Source organism: Coccomyxa subellipsoidea, assembly GCF_000258705.1.
Source record: "Coccomyxa subellipsoidea C-169, whole genome shotgun sequence".
Classification (NCBI taxonomy): domain Eukaryota; kingdom Viridiplantae; phylum Chlorophyta; class Trebouxiophyceae; family Coccomyxaceae; genus Coccomyxa; species Coccomyxa subellipsoidea.
The window spans coordinates 211,667-227,445 of NW_005178026.1; the positions used below are offsets into that span (position 1 = coordinate 211,667).

Sequence of the window (15,779 nt, forward strand, 5' to 3'; positions counted from 1 at the left end):
CAATTCATATTTTCAAGGCGGGAAGTAAGACTAGACATCACCATGCAGGCCTACCTGGCCACTGATGGAGTGACTTTCGAGGCTGTGAAGGAGCAGCTCATTCTGCTTGGCCATGACATCCCAGATCATGTCATAAGAAGCTTCCTCAAAGACGGCAGCACGAAAGCAATGAAGGAAGCAGCTGAGTTGGGTCAGAGTGACAGTGCAGAAGCGCGTGATGGAGTCAGCCTTCCATTTCTATACGATCCTACAGCCGATCAGCAAAATCCTCAGGGCAGTGCGCAGTCTACTGCGATCCCGATCGAAAGTCAGAGCTGGGCAGCAGGCAGCCTTGACCACTGGGATGCAAGCCCTGCGAGCCAACAGGGCGTCGTTAGTAGTCCTGGAACGTCATATGCATCCTTTCTTGTGGATCTACAGCCGTCAGATAGCCACAGCAGCGCTGCTGCGCGAAGAAGTCTTGATCGGCTTGAGGTGTCCTTTATAGCATCTCAAAGCGAACAGCAGACAAGCGCAGCAGTGTCAGATCGAGGGAAGGATGACGAATCACGTCTGGAACAACGAGACAGTGAGGCGGGAGCCTATCCTCAAGAATACAGCTTAGCATACAATAGCGCAGATACGCTGAATGCAGCAGCAATTGAAGTCAGTGGCGAGCAGGTGTGCGGCTGATTCTCATGACATCTACATTGCAGGCTTCTTGCGCATATGGCTTTTGAATGATCTGTATTTCAGGTTTTGGTAAGATGCTGGGCCTGCGACGTTATCGGAGTTGTGCAGAATTGACACTGCCTTGTATATGCCTGGCATGAAGAGAGACCCGTCTCTGATACTGCACTTCTAATGAGCTTCACGGCCATACACAAATGCTTGCCACTTCAGGAGGACAGCAGATCTCGGGCAGAGGAGGCCGCAGAGGGCCAAAGCCAGCCGCAACACGCCGGCAGTCCTGTTAGGTGATCACGAACTCTCAGACATTTTCTGCAATACACTCAGCCAGAAAGAGACTTGATGCGTCTTCTTGCAGGGCCCCATCAGTTCCAGCCGGGTCCACTGGAAGGAGGTTTGCCTGCCTGGAGTACATGGTTAATAAATGGTGCCAGTATGCCATCAATCCAAATTTTTGCTGAATTCCTTAGGGTGGATTGCGCAGGGATTCAGCCAGTGTCGAGGCACGGCAAGACTCAGCGAGTTTGCAGACAGAGGGGCCAGAGCACACTGCGGCAGCTGCACATGCAGCGAGTGATGTCAGCATGCCCCCATCCTCTGTGGCCCTTGCACGCAATGTCGACAGCCACAGTCTGCCCTCTGTATTCACATTCGGAGGCTCTCACGTCCCATTTGCCGACACACTTGGATCAGCCAATATTGAAGCAGGTCCCAGCCTGGACGAGGCGCGCGCAGAACGGCTTGCAGCTTCGGAGCAGGGTGCATCCCCGGTCCACAGGGGCAAAACTTCTTGGGAGCAGGAGGATCAGGGAAGCTTCACTGCAGCTGACGTGTCCAGTGCCTACTCTGGCATGTACGCTGAGCTGGCAGCGCGCGCGGCAGTGCTGGCAGCAGAGCTCCCTAACTTCGATCATGGCCTGCACCGCGGCCATGACTCAGCGGCAGCTGACTCAGCCTGCTTCGGCGGGGACGCTTACTGTGGCGGCGGCACCGGGTTTGACGGGGACGCCTACTTTGGCGGCGGCGGCTCCGGAGCCATTTTTGGCGACGGTGCCAATCCTGGGGACGGCGCCGCGTCCGCCTACTTTAGCAATGCCGCCTGCTGTGGCGGCGGCACCTATTGGGACACCGAGCAGCCGCCGCCCCCGCTGCCGGGCTCAGTTTCCGCAAGAGAGAGCCATTTCTTCTGCGGCAATAGCATCCTGGACAAGGTACTCGGCCACGGAGATGGCATGCCAATCAGAGCGGACTCTCCTGGTGTATTTCCTGGCGGCAGGTCAGTCCAGGATGAGCGCTTGCAGACAGGTGCATCAGCGGAAGTGCCGGCTCTTGAGCACAGCAGAGGAAATGTGGGCCCGGGGCAGGACGGGCTGCATGGAGAGAGGGAACTCCCTCGCGTGCCATGGCACGAGCTGCTGCTGCACGCGCCGCTGTACCCCGAGAGGGACGCCACAGAACGGCTGCCCGGCGCCGGCCGCTCGCCTCGGCGCGCCGGCAGCTCAAATCGAAATCTCAGCGGCCAGAACAGGCGAGCAGCAGGAGCCGGGGGGACAGCAAGACAGTGGGTGGACGTCGGTGCCCGGGCACATCCTCTCAGCTGCCAGCCTGGTCCTCAGCTGGCGGCTGACCTGGCATCGTCCCGCGTTTATTCATTGCAGCCGGCGCCCCCGGCACGGGAGCGGCCGCGCTGCAGCCGGAGGGCAGCGCATAATAACGCGGACGCACACGTGTCAATTCCCTCATTTCCTGCCTCGGCGCGTGTGTTGAGCACTCAGCGGGGGAATGAAAAGGGCGCGGCGGAGAAGTGGCCGGACCAGAATCGGCCGCAGTCGGCGCCGCAGCGGACCCCCCGGTCTGCGGCCGGGATCCCCCGCTCGGTGGTCACCAGCGTCAAAGGTGGGGGTCCCTCGTCATGACCGCAAAAAATCCTTGAGCAGTCTTTATACTGTGGTCACCCTTGACTAAAGGTCCAAACAGTCCTCACTGAGCCCCCACCAAGGGGAGTAGAATACTGTAGGAGTTAATGTAGGGTTCTACTCCCCTTGCCCCCACTTTCAGGACAAGCTTTCGGCGAAAGAAAACAGAAGGTAAAGTGGGATCTGTGGATATGAGCCTTTTGCTGTGCAGGGCCCCGGAGGATGGACAGGGTGGCGCGCTGGCAGCAGATGCAGCAGACCTGGGCTCGCGACCCCTTCCTCAAGAACGGCGCTGCGGGCGGCAACAAAGAGGGTACAGCCCCTCCTGTGCAGTCAATGGCTTTCACTTGTTTTTGCACAGGCGTGGAGCCTGTTACTGCGCTTGTACATGTCTTCATTGTTTCGTTGCAGCCAAGCTTGTTGCTACACGATGGTGGGATATTGAGAACCAGCGTGGGTGACCTCTTGGGCGCATTGCCTTGAATATATATTTCATCAAGGATATTCTGTCAGGGCATCATGCCATATGTGTTCTGTCCTGCTTGTACCATTCCTTTCATAGTACTATACGTGTGATTGCTTGCTGCTCGCACTGCCTTGTATGTCTGTGCACACTCCTGCTTACATTGCTTTTGAATTTGTCTGAGATAGCATCAAGTAGTCACAGGTTTGTGGTGCGCCACAGGCAAGAGGAAGAAGATAGGTTACAGGGAGGCGTTTGGGGAGGTGCATGCGGCCAACGACGAGATGCGCAGCCTCTATGTCCAGCTGGCCACCAGCTCAGTGGCGTGAGGGCAGAAAGGCGTTAAAGTGTGGCATGCCTTGCGCAAAGGGACCCACCGTTTGTGACTGTTTGTCCCAGGTTGCAAAAATTTCAAAAGCGATTGAATAATATGCAGAGTGCAGCAAAGTTCAACTTGAGAAGTTCAACCTGAAAAGTTTTCAGATATATTTGGTGATTTATTTCTGAAGCTATCACCTTTCTCAAAGGATTGTGCAGCTAGAGATCAAGGAGACAACTGTGTACACAGCTTGACTTGTAGCTGCAGACTGATGCTATATTTTATTTTACACAAGGAGAAGTTGCCCAGGATGTTGGGACTAGAGATAAGCACCTCATGCCATTTCGGCTTCTTCTTTCTATTCAGATCTAGGCAGGCAAGCGACCATTTTTTGGACAAGTGCCCAGAAATCGGGGAATTGATCCATCATGAAGGCAGTCCTTAACTTTCAAAGGTATTCAGTCTAGATATGTCTCTCAGAGCCCTGCTGGCAGACTCAGCAGAGCACTCTTTCACTGCCTTTTCATTCTTGTCCACTATGCTCAACCAAGGTCTTTGGCCCTGCGCAGACACCCGTTGACTTGTCAATATGAAAGACAAAGAGAGATTCTGTGCTATTGACCACTTTTGGGATCCATCATCTCGAGAAGATCGAATTGAACAAGGAAAAGAGATACCATGCAGGATCCACCACTACGATACAACCAGCTTCTGAAATGTCACTCCCCAGTGCGGGATGCACTCTGTTGAACTCATGGAAATAATCGTGCTTCATCTTCTTATGAGCCAGGTATGGGTCCAATGCATCTGACCAGAAGATGTCAACGCTGACTGCAGCAGCAATGCCAAGCTCAGCCTTCAGCAACTCTTTCGCTTGGGCCGACGTTTGGCACTTCATGAGGGATGCCCGCATCACTTTATGGACAGAAAACTGGTCTTTCTTGCTTTTCTGCAGGAAGACCTGTCATGACAAAGCAACAAGTGCTTGAAAATCTGAAGGTTGACCTGACCCAAGAACCTGTAGGAAAAGGATTTGCTGTCCATCCCGAATACCTCAATGATATCGCTGTCTGGCATAAAGATCTCAGGAATGAGGAATGTTGAAAAGCGCTCTTTCTGTTCCTTTGAAGGCCAGTCTTGTCTGAGTAGCTGCACGGCACACACAGTGCGTCTTACACAGGCAACCCGGGCTTGAAATACTAACGATTAGTGTCCTTGCCTGCAAGTGTGACATGATTCTCGCACCCATTTGAGATTGTCTTGACCAGAAGGGGAAGCGATGTGTAGCTTGTAGTAGTCATACCAACTGTCACTTTCGTCATCCCTTTCGTTGTCTCTACACCTCACCGTTAAACCCAGTCGAGCTCTCTGCTGGCTCCTATTCTTGCAAGATCCTCCGATACCACAAGCAGGCGTCAGCAACCGACACAAGTGAGAACACATGCCATCTGCAGTGAAACTCCAGGTGCCGTTGGACATTGATTTCTCACATTGTTGTCTGAGAACACAAAGTGCAAGGTTCCTTGGGGTACAATATTCTTAGTTTCAGCATTCATCCTTCGAAAGCATGATCATCAGTGTTCCAGTCATGATCAATAGTTGGCCCTATAGGGCGTGCCATGGCGTGCCCTAATTGGCTAGTTTGGGCACCTCATGAATCAATTGCAATGCGTTGTGAAGGTCTGCAAATTGCACTAGCTCGGCAGCAATGCTAATGCTTCCCGTCTGTGAAATAAGTAAGCATAGACAGAGCTGTCTTGTATACCCACTTTCTAATCGCTTTGCGCCGCGAACAGTATTGATTCTAGCTAGCTCAAACAGTTCTGTGAGGTCACCCACGGTGGGCTTCTCGCTGTCAGCCTGATCTCTTGCTAGGAGGCCCTCTAACTCCGGCGATATACTCAGAATACCTTTGAGGATTTATAATTTGTGCCCTGCATGGACTTGATTGTGCATCCAAATTCAATGTACCGTGGTCTGGATCCAGTGGATGTCTCTCTGTCGTTTTTACCTTTTTATAGTTCGGAGGAGGTGTGTACTTGATGCCACAAGCGTGTACAGCAGGCGTGTTGAAGTCAAATATCTCATGGGACCACGCGGGCGCGCGCGGCTGGCAAGGCAGGCAAGGCAGGAGGAGCTGGGGCGCCCAGGCCCATAGCGCTGGCATCTGAGCCTGCCGCTGCTATTAACTAAAGCGGATCCACTACACATCTCTTTAACTATCAACAGTGATCATCATCTACCCTTTGGTTAGTAATTCTATGAAGTCATTCAGCGGACACACTTGCTTGCAGCGCATACATTCAACTCCTAAAAAATCGTAGAGAACACAGTGAGCTCATGAGCGCCATGCACAGTTTCAATGCCACCAAATTGCAACTAGAAAATCGCCCGCTATCATACACTTCCTCCCTCAGCATGTTCAAAGGTGGTGAAAACCAGACCAGGATGGCATGGAGCACAGGACGCCAGTTCTCACCTGTGGATCTCAATCTAGTGAGGCCCATCACAGATCCACCATCAGCACGGTGTTGCAAAACGCACCTGGTCCTTGAAGGACTGGACAAGCGTGTAATAATAATAATAATCACAGATCCACGGTTCACCAACCCAAAGATCAGAGGGTGCCAAATGCGCGGTCCCCAGCATCGCCCAAGCCAGGCACTATGTAACCCTTGTCGTTCAGCTCCGTGTCTATCATGGCTGAGTAGACCTTCAGCCCTGCACAGAGATACGCAAAGATTCAGCCCTGCGCAAAAATGACGACACAGACTGAAGTTCACAGAAGTATTATAGGAGTCCTTTGATTGTGAACATAATGAAGATCGCCTGACAGGGCAAACGCTTTCAAATCAATCAAACAAGGTGACCTCAGCAGGACCGATGTGCATCTTCAATTGTCTGCGATGAGTATGATGAGAGCCAAGCAGCAATAGCTGCTGTGCTCATCAGACCACAAGGCATTACTAGCTGCATCCAATCGCTGGGGGCATATAAAGCTGTCTACCTCGCAGGTTATTCATTGGACACGGATCGTGCCTAGCATGTTTCAATGAGTAAAATAAACAGCGGCAGTGAAAGGAGAGCAGCTGCACCTGGGTAGCCCTCGGACAGCTTTTTGAGGGCGACTGGCGCACAGACAACTGTCACGATGCGGATCATGGCCGGGGATGCGCCGCGCGCGATGATGTCATCCAGCACCTGCACCATTGTGCCACCTGCGTGCCATGTCAGCAACATGATGTCAGCAGCCACACATGCGTGCTGTTTAACCCACTCCTTACATAGGGGCAGTAGGAACAGGGCTTTCCTGCCTTCTGGGTTCTGTCATGTCTCCTAAAGAGCAATGGGCGGCACATACTTGCAAAAGCCAGCAGAGGAGATGCTCATGCTTTCATCTCACTGAGCAGGGCATGGGAGAAATCCCATGTCCAAAGTTCCAACCCTGAGGGAGTCAAGACGGGCAATTGCATCTCTTGTAGGAAATCCAACGCTGCTCAAGCTTTGCTATGCACTGTGCATGCATGTTGAACAGTAAATCAGAAGGGCACCTGTGGCGAGCATGGGGTCCACGACGAGTATCCTGTCATCTGCATCCAGCTTCGCAGGCAGTTTATTCAAGTATGCGGTCGCCTGCGCGCACCCAAAACGCAAGGGTCACACACAGCAGGAAATTCTTGCTTTGCTGGATCATCTTGGACGCTTGCTCAGGTGCTCACGCAGGAGTAACAAGCAGCCACACTCTTCTCCTCTGACTTGCTGAATCAGATTCAAGATGATCATTGGTGTTCCTGACGAAAGCCAGTATAGCAAGTGCAGTCTTCTCAATGTCTGTAAACCCTATCATTTACACATCTAGGGGGGAAATAAATTGGGAAATGTGCGGAGGGGTGGTGTATGCCGCACACCGGGGGCACGGACCTCCAGCGACGACTCATCCCTCACGTAACCCACGTGGCACGTCTGGGCTCCCGGCAGCACCGTGGCAGCTGCCTCTAGCAGTACCAGCCCTGCTCGCAGAATCGGCACCACCTGGCACAGCAAATGATGCAACAATCAGTGGTAGTCTAGATCTGCACTTCTTGTTGTTCGGTGGTGCATCTGTGCGGTCAAGGCTCTGTTGAGATTGAATGCGCTGATTTTCATTCTCTATCAGCCCTGCGCACAGTTGTGGCACCACCCGCCATTGCAGATATAGCAACAGCACATCAATTGCAGTCCAAGTGGATAGCTCTCAGACAGTATCACAAATGCTATGGGGCCAGGGCTCAGGGCCCAGGGTTGAAATGCCAAAAAGGCGCTCTGTGCATTGCAGGGGTCTATCCAAACGCCGCAACAACCTCCGACTTGTGCATAGCATGGCAGTCTAGTTGTGCCATTGACCTGAGACTTGCCATCTGCGGTGAAATCAGACGGTGACCCTTTCTTCAAGAGGGCCCAAACACAATGGAGAAGGGCTGGTAGCGGCAAAGATATGGCCAGGGCAGGCGTCAGAATTGGAGGGCAATCCGCTGAGCGTGCATCACAGACAATGCCTCAAGGCCTGCTGAGTATGCAGCGCCTGTCAAGAGCACTCATCATCCGCCCGCCCCGGTCAACACCCCTCCTTCCCCATACACACCTCTCAGCGTTTCAGAACTCTGCTCCGCTGGTCAGAACCTCACCACACCATATCAGCCTCCTCCACTAACAAGCCAGGATCCCATCATCAGGTTCAAGGGGATACAACTTGCTACATAAGCGGCGCCATTTTGGCGGTCACGCCATGCACCATGCATGCCCTCTGTGGGTTCCTCTTAAGGGTTCCATGCCCTGAGACATCCACACTGAGACAGCCTGCATTCGCCTCAAGGTAAGTGTCTTGTGTGGAGGTATTTACGCGCCTTGACTGGTCGCCCGGGGTCAAGAAATGCCACGTCGGCGACGCCGCAGGGAGTCTCTGCCTGGCCCTCCAGAACAGGCAGCCAGTCACCCTGAGCAGTGGCCTCGTAGATGAGTAATCTGCCCAGCTCAGCGAGCGCGCTCCTGAAAACTGGCGGAGGTGAGAGCTTGTTGCGCGCCACTGCCAGCCAGTGCTTCACCAGGGGGTGGCTGGGGACATACACCTGCAGTGGGGGAGAATTACGTTGTCAAGCTCAGTGCAAGGCTCTGTGGTAGACGATGGAGGTAGCCAGGAGGAGGGCCGCACGCCATTATGAGAGGTTACCGGTAAATTTGAGGGCACTGTGTGTACTTCTAGCGTATGGCGGATGATCGGGAGGTCCTCATGCCTCGAAAAATTGGGTTGAGCAGAGCAGACTTGGCTTGAGACTTCTGGTGCGTGAGCTGCTAGTACTGAAGATCGAAGCAATCATGCGGCTCAATGGATACTCGTTTTATACCAAAACTACTCATATTGACGTATGAGAGCGGAAAAATACCAGCATTTGCTGCTTTCCTGAAGGTGTTTGGGATGTCACAGCCTGCAGGCCTCGCCTCCTTGCCAGTCGATGCTGGCATCCACCCTTTTGATGAAGCCGTGTATTCAAGGAAGGCAAGATTAGCTGCCGCAAAGGCAGGGCTTGGGTGGGTGAGGGACCCATCGAAGTCTTCCACGACAGAGAACACTACTTTTCACTCCCCTTTTCCATTGAATCTATTATGTATCACAGTTTCATTTTCTCGAGTCGCAAGATTTTGACTTGACAAGGTCGAGAGGACTGCTTGGAATGGAGAAGAGGGGTGGTGGATGGCGGATTGGCCCAGCAGCTTTTTAGGGCTTTGTCTAGAGCGGTTACAAGGGCGTTGAGGAGTTACATATAGGGTCTCAAGGCTCCGACGAACAAAGCGCCGCTCCAACAGGCAACAGGCATCCTCGAGAACGTTATGAAACACTGCATCAAACGGGTCAGTTGGTGACTAATTCTGCAATGTAGCAGCTTTAGGCACTTCGCAATACAATTGGCCCGAAGAAGAGCAGCTTGAGCCATTGGGCTCGGACTCTTGGGACGCCTGCGGGCGTCTTAGAGAAGTTCTAACAGGTGAGGCAAGTTGAAATTGCATGCATTTCACAAAGAATCACGATAAGATCTATAATTGACAGACAAGCCTGCGGAGGATCATTAGCTCCCCCACATTCACGAACTTCAATCGCGATGTAAGAGACTGAAAACAATCTAGCTTGTCTAAAGTGACTCTTTGCGCTTGAGATTGTCGTTGATTACGACAGGGAACTCGGTCATACAACAAGCAATATGCGTTCGGGTAGGAGCTGTGTGCTTGGATTCCTTCTCGCCGTCTCCAGTCAAATCCTGTTGTGCACAGGTGACCTGACTTTACTGAACGAGACCTCCGTGTGCCTTAGAATATGAGAACCTTCGAAAATTTGTATAACAGGTGTTATTTGCCACCTGGTAGATTACGAAAGATCAATTCCCAGCAGCTGAGCTCCATTGCTGTGCTAATATTGTGGCAGGGGCAGCGCCAGTGGAATTATACATAGATGCAGGCAACACAGACCCATCCAATTTCACGGACACTTTAGGCCACACCTGGTTGCCAGACCAAAGATATACAGGTCCGCACTCACGCATCTACAGTCCCCATCTTGCATTTACTAGAACACTCCCGTTTAGTGGTAGCATGTTGATCTATGCATATCATGGGAAAAACACCACCAATGGGCTGTGCTGGTAATGAAAGGTCTAATTAAGGGCCTGCATGTGGTTACAAACGACCAAGGAGATGATAAACCACACATTAAGATTGGTGTCTCAATGGATTTGAACAAATGCATTGAAGCTTGTTGGCGCTCACGGTTCGATGGGTAGGAGTGCCTGCATGGAGGGCTCAAATGTAATACTACTCGATTTGCTGATGTGCATTCATGAAGGGGTAAAACATCTTATGTATATGTAGGTGGGGGCACCGAAGGGTTTCAAGACCCAATTACGGGCGCAGCAGACGGCACAGGCGCCATCTACCAGACGAACCGGCTGGGAGGCGGATTTGAATACGAATTCGGCCCCACCGAGGGCCTCGCGGCAGGCCACAATTACACGGTCACGCTGCTGTTCTGCGAGCTGTACTTTGACAGCCCCGGCCAGCGGCTCTTCTCAGTGACTGCCAACCGGAATAAATCGCTATTGACCAATTTGGACATCTACTATGCTGCAGGCGCGTACCCTTGCGCCACTTCCTGGTGTAAGGTAGCACATTTGCGACCCCTCAAGGTTCATTTATCCCTGCAATGGCCTCTAAGATCTACCCTGTAGGCTCGGGGAACTTTTTGGGGCATGTTTACCGGGGAACTTCCCGCATGTGGCTTGGAAACGCTTGCATGCGCATTATCCTACTTGCTGCAAATGTCTGAGGAAGGTATGAGGTCGGTTGCAAGAGCAGTACAGTATACGCCAATCTTCCAGCAACAATCTATTACGAGGGTTTGAAAGCGCAGGCGGCAAGGACGTGCCGCTTTGGGAAACATTCCAGATAGCAGCTGACGCAGCCGGCGCCCTCTCGTTGCAGTTTACAGCCACGGTCAACAACGCCGTCCTGGCCGGAATCCACATCAGCAGCGGCGCGGCCATGGGGGCGTCCCCTCCTCCTGCCAAGCCAGCGCTCCCCCCGGCTATGGCCTCGGGGGCCCCCGCCCTGGGGGATCCCCGGCCAGCGGAGCCGCCCGGGTCCGCGGCGTTCTCTCCGCAGCCTGCGGCCGCGCCTGGGGGTCCGCCCCCCGCCGTGGGCCCCCCTCCCAGCCATGCGGCACCGCCGCAAGGTCCGGGGGGTCCCATGCATGTGCCAAATGGGGGGCCCGGACAGGGCAGACCCGAAGCGCCGGCTCCAAGCCCGGGTCCTGTGCCGGCCGCCGGAACACCACCGCCAACCCCTTTGGTAGGGGACCTTCTGCATTGACTGCAAGCTTGCGTGTGCGTTGCTTGCCTGTCATTGCTGCAAAATTCTTACCTTATTCAAGAGTCTTTTGGTGAATATACTCTGCTATTTCAATTGTGATAGGATCCATTCAAGTCAGATCAGAATTACACCTCAGAGTGATTCAGGCCAGTTGCATGCATCTGCAGTACAGCCCTGACACGGTGCAATCCGCAAGTATTGTACCTTGGTGAACTTCTGTTCACACTAGCAGACTGGACTGAGACAGCCTGCAAGTTATTTGTTCTCCCCTACTGTCTGCGTTTCCCTTTGATTAATAGCTCTCACTTTTGCTGTGCAGGCCAATGAGTCACCCTCCACATCACCCTCGCCCGCAGCAAGCCCGCCACCCAGCAGTCCACCCCAGAGCCCCACCCCGGTCGCCTCGCAGGCAGGATATCTTCTATTGGCTCCCTGAAGCCTATGTGGCTCTAAACAGAATAAAGCATCAGATGTAATGATGTTCCGGGCCCTTTTTGGCCAGTGGCCACTCATTGGCTTTCAGGAATTTGTTACACATGCAAGAAGCTAAAGTTCCCCTACTTCAGGCCCAGAAACCCTCAAAAGCGCCAGCTTGGAGGGATTCCAGTCAGACAATTCCTAGTTTTTGGCCACTTCTGTGGCTTCGGCCCAAATTCTCAGGCAAAGTTTTGAAGCCACAATGGCTTCACGCTGGATGTCCTGTGAGAATCTCAAGATATGCATGGGCAGTGGAAGACTACCCACAAGACCAATGAATCTCAGATAGCTCCCAACAGGTCTGTAGAACATAATATTTGTGATGTATGAATGTATATTGGTAACCTTACAATATGAGAAACACTGCTTGCAGGGAACACCCATGCAGACGACTGGAATATCTGCGCAGTCTGGAGGAGTGCTCTTTGTGAGCAGAGGTCAACTGGCCGGAATCGTTTTGGGAATGTTCTTCGGGCTGCTCATGATCCTGCTCATTGTCACTGCCGTCCTGGCTCTGCTATCCCTGGTGAGCCTGCTCTTACTTGGAGAACCAAGTCTCCCTTTGCAAAGTGCCAGCTCCTGTAGGTGCAGTGCTTGCAGCTGCGCAGCTCCTTTCTTGTTTCGGTCATGTCAGCGCCACACAACGAATCTGCCATAAGTTGAGGCAACGCCGGCAGATCGACAAAAGAAGATGTCTTGGCCCTCACCTTCACATAGTCAGTGCTCAGCAAAGTTCGGGGTTAGTGTGCTGTGAGAACAAGCTCGAGCTCAATTGAGTGTTGAAGAAAATTATGTCACTGCCATTGTGTGAGGAAGTATTGAGAGGTTGCTACAACGCACCTAGCTCTGGAACAAGCGTGGTTTAGTAACAATTGTGTGCGCGTGTGCAGAGATACCTGCGCAAGAAGTTTGGAGCAAAGCCTGGCGGAGCAGTCCAAATTGATGCGCAGGCCTAGATTACATCTTAGAGAATAATATCTTGAGAACCCGTTTGTCACATTCATTTGGGTGGGTTTCAAGGGGAATTTATTGTGAGGAGACTGCTGTCTTGCTTCCCACATGGGAATCCTAGGATGCACCCATTTGGCCAAGTCCAAGTGAACAGGCCGCGCCTGCTGTTGTTCAAGACTTGTTAAGGATTGAATATTAGTCCATTTGATGGCCATGTGACCCAGGGTCGATTGCCTTGTCAGATTGTGGGCAGGATCCCTTTCTGTGTGATCAGCTCCGGAGCTGGATCTAGTTGATGGGCAGACCTGGCTCGGGCATAGGATAAGTTGCATGGCTGCAGGTGACCTTGTCTTGCTGTCTTGAACATCTATGATATCTGCCTAGAGAACAGGACCCAGAATTCTTACTGTCCATTGAAATCCCCACTGTCCTGCATGCAATATTCCACCGATGAGTCTTTATATGACTCATATGCCAGCTCATCTAGCAGTGCACTTTGCTGCTTGCCTCATACAGTGCTTTAATCTTATGTGACACCAACTGTCGTCCTTAAAATTCAATAATCGCCAATCAAGCTCGCCTGGTCGCCAATTCGAACACTGGCCAGCTTTTGTCAGCCGCACGAAATCGATTTCTGTCACAGGTTTGGCAAATTGTGTATATGACAGGCACGCCCCCGACACACTCTTAGCCTAAACATTGGTGCAGATTGGGTAGGAGAGTAGGAAACAAAAACAGAAGGCAATGTGCAAAGAAAATTTTGGACCCAGCACTGCATGCACGGATACGGCACGTGATCACACGGGAACCTTCAACCTTGGACCCGTCTGAGCGAGTCGTCTCGCACGTTCAGGCATTTTGCAGTCCTCAAAGGAGGACTGAAACTCCTAATCGGATGCAGTTCTGCTCTGCAGCGCTCGTCAATCGTCCCTTCGTGCCACTGCCGTGCCCGCAAGACACGGCATCTGAGGCATGTCCAGGCGTCAATAGAACGGTGATGTCCTGATATTGCTCAAAAAGCACCCGCAATCAATTAGATATCAATTTTACAACTGACTTATGGGAACGCTATGCTTGCTGGCATCACCAGCTTCGAAGAGCTGGCCATGTCTGGGACATGTCAGCTTGTGCGAATGTCAGCCCCGATATTGGCAGTGATGCGATCGACCTTGTTTCATCCCATATAAATACTGTGTATTTGAATGGTATCCTCTTAATTTATAATATGACATGCAGGCTTCGGAAACTTGGTAGCCATGGCAGGACGGTGGAGCAGTACACCCTTCGTTGTAACATTGCTTGCGCTTTTGGGTCTCACAACTGCAGTGTTAGCAGGTATTTGATTCTCTTGAATGTATTAATTCAACCATGAGCGCCGACTTTCGGTTATTTGCTGGCCTGAGGACAAGTCCTGTTTAATATTTGAACATTTGCCAGAGCTGGGTCCCTGAAGGAAATTAATTGCTCTGCGCAGAGTACCAGCCGGCTGTGATCAGGATCGATGCAGGAAGCCTGGACGGGGCCGCCTTAACCGACACAGCTGACAACACGTGGTCGAAGGACTACAACTTTGTGGGTGAGTCTGCTCAGAATGCCCCGTGAGACGATTGCTGAAGAATGCAAAATCCAGTGAAGATCCAATTCTTCTGCGCGTTCTGCCAGTGCATATTGCGCCTTAGAAGATATAATGAATTGAAGCGCGTTGAAAAAACACACCTTGAAACGAAAAGCAGGGTTGCAGAGACAGCCCTCCCTCAGGCACTGGGACAACCTTCTGTTTTAACTATGAAACAGACAGGCAGACTCGTGACTAGCATGAACCGGTGCCATTCGTGCCATCACGCAGGCTTGGCACATATGGGACAATGCACTGTGCTACTCATTCTTCACCTATTTTTCACCCAGCAGCAAAAGTGGTAATCGGTGAACAACTGGACTGTACTAAATGCATTTGTGCAGGCGGCAATGCAGACAAGTCGAATGACTATATTTCGGCGGCAGCGGACGGTGCTCACAGCGTGTACGGGACCTGCCGCACCGGCCAAAATTTCCAGTACGGGTTCACCAAGGCAGATGGGCTCATGCCAGGTGTGCTTGTCAAGCTCTGCACCCGTGCACCCATGCAACACCGGGAGAGTCGCAGCTGCTTAACTCACCATAACAGAGCCAAGTTTAGTTGCTTGTGCTGAAGTGCGCTGCAACCCTTGCCTTTCTGGGTTTGGTCGTGACCGCCCAGCCCAAGAACATCACCTAAAGAATTGCCTCACCTCGAGGCCACCCAGTTGCCAAAGGCCAGAGAATTTCAAGAAGCAAGGACTTCCAGAGATGCATTCCTGCATTACTGTTCAGGAAGAAGGTGCCTCACATGGGTCTGTCAATACGGTGGCAAGCCGGCACGGTATTTGGGAGATGGACAATATTCAATTGCTTGAGGGGAAAATGATGTAACCATTTCAGACGTGCAGGACAGGTATAAAAAGCCGCAGTATGGTTCATTGATAGGTCTTTCAAATGTGCAGGTGGCACGTATACACTGGCGCTGCATTTTGCTGAGACATATTTTGAGGCGGCTGGTGCGCGGGTCTTCTCAGTGGTCGTGAATGGGGAGGAGAAGATTGCCGGCCTGGACATCTTCTCACGAGCAGGTGCGCACTGGATATCAAGGGGACTAATGTTATATATCTTGAGGGTGAAGTAAGGTACAGAATAGGAAATCTCATAAAGCTCTGAAACGGAATGTCGCAACTTGCACGGCCAGGCAGACTAAAGTTGAGCACATTTAGAACGCATGCAGAGTGCCTTGGTTGAAACTCAAATTCATGTTCAAGCCTTCTACTTGAATGCTGTGCCGACCCGGCTAGCACAGCATACACCAGCTCCTCAAACTTTATGTTGCCCCAAGAAATGCATTCAACTGCTAAATCTGAATTGCGGTGTAACGCAATGGTCTGCCCTCCTTTTCGCAGGGGGTAAGGACGTTGCACTGGTGCTGCATGTTCCTGTGACGCTGGGCTCAGACGGCGTTCTCTCCCTCATCTTCTTCGGCACCACAGACCGGGCCACTGTTGCAGGCGCGCTCCAGTTTCATTGA

General features: G+C 52.2%; 4 protein-coding genes across 4 annotated transcripts; 3 read left to right on the forward strand and 1 right to left on the reverse strand.

Annotated features, from left to right (window-relative positions):
- Positions 1-538: 538 nt before the first annotated feature.
- Positions 539-3,377, forward strand: COCSUDRAFT_58089 (hypothetical protein; the record flags this gene model as incomplete). Its single annotated transcript, XM_005644339.1, has 5 exons — positions 539-568; positions 883-956; positions 1,154-2,565; positions 2,797-2,898; positions 3,271-3,377. 5 exons carry the CDS (start codon positions 539-541, stop codon positions 3,375-3,377), a joined length of 1,725 nt encoding a protein of 574 aa, XP_005644396.1.
- Positions 3,378-5,554: 2,177 nt separating this feature from the next.
- On the reverse strand, positions 5,555-9,057 carry COCSUDRAFT_34114 (uracil phosphoribosyltransferase). Its single transcript, XM_005644340.1, has 6 exons — positions 8,788-9,057; positions 8,251-8,472; positions 7,289-7,399; positions 6,919-7,000; positions 6,463-6,585; positions 5,555-6,088 (listed from the first exon to the last, which is right to left on the reverse strand). The coding sequence occupies exons 1-6, from the start codon at positions 8,791-8,793 to the stop codon at positions 5,985-5,987; spliced, it is 648 nt and encodes a 215-aa protein (XP_005644397.1). The 5' UTR covers positions 8,794-9,057; the 3' UTR covers positions 5,555-5,984.
- A 543-nt stretch (positions 9,058-9,600) lies between these two features.
- On the forward strand, positions 9,601-12,693 carry COCSUDRAFT_44273 (hypothetical protein; the record flags this gene model as incomplete). The annotated part of the gene is made up of 6 exons (XM_005644341.1): positions 9,601-9,670; positions 9,822-9,923; positions 10,265-10,549; positions 10,803-11,123; positions 12,175-12,263; positions 12,628-12,693. The coding sequence occupies 6 exons, from the start codon at positions 9,601-9,603 to the stop codon at positions 12,691-12,693; spliced, it is 933 nt and encodes a 310-aa protein (XP_005644398.1).
- A 1,251-nt stretch (positions 12,694-13,944) lies between these two features.
- Positions 13,945-15,779, forward strand: COCSUDRAFT_58092 (hypothetical protein; the record flags this gene model as incomplete). The annotated part of the gene is made up of 5 exons (XM_005644342.1): positions 13,945-13,963; positions 14,163-14,264; positions 14,648-14,776; positions 15,208-15,333; positions 15,655-15,779. The coding sequence occupies 5 exons, from the start codon at positions 13,945-13,947 to the stop codon at positions 15,777-15,779; spliced, it is 501 nt and encodes a 166-aa protein (XP_005644399.1).

Excerpts from the sequence above, each read along its gene's own strand:
- COCSUDRAFT_34114 (XM_005644340.1), bottom strand. Across the intron at positions 7,001-7,288 it reads GGGATGAGTCGTCGCTGGAG|GCGACCGCATACTTGAATAA; the intron begins GTCCGTGCCCCC and ends GGGTGCGCGCAG. Across the intron at positions 6,586-6,918 it reads GGACCCCATGCTCGCCACAG|GTGGCACAATGGTGCAGGTG; the intron begins GTGCCCTTCTGA and ends CATGGCACGCAG.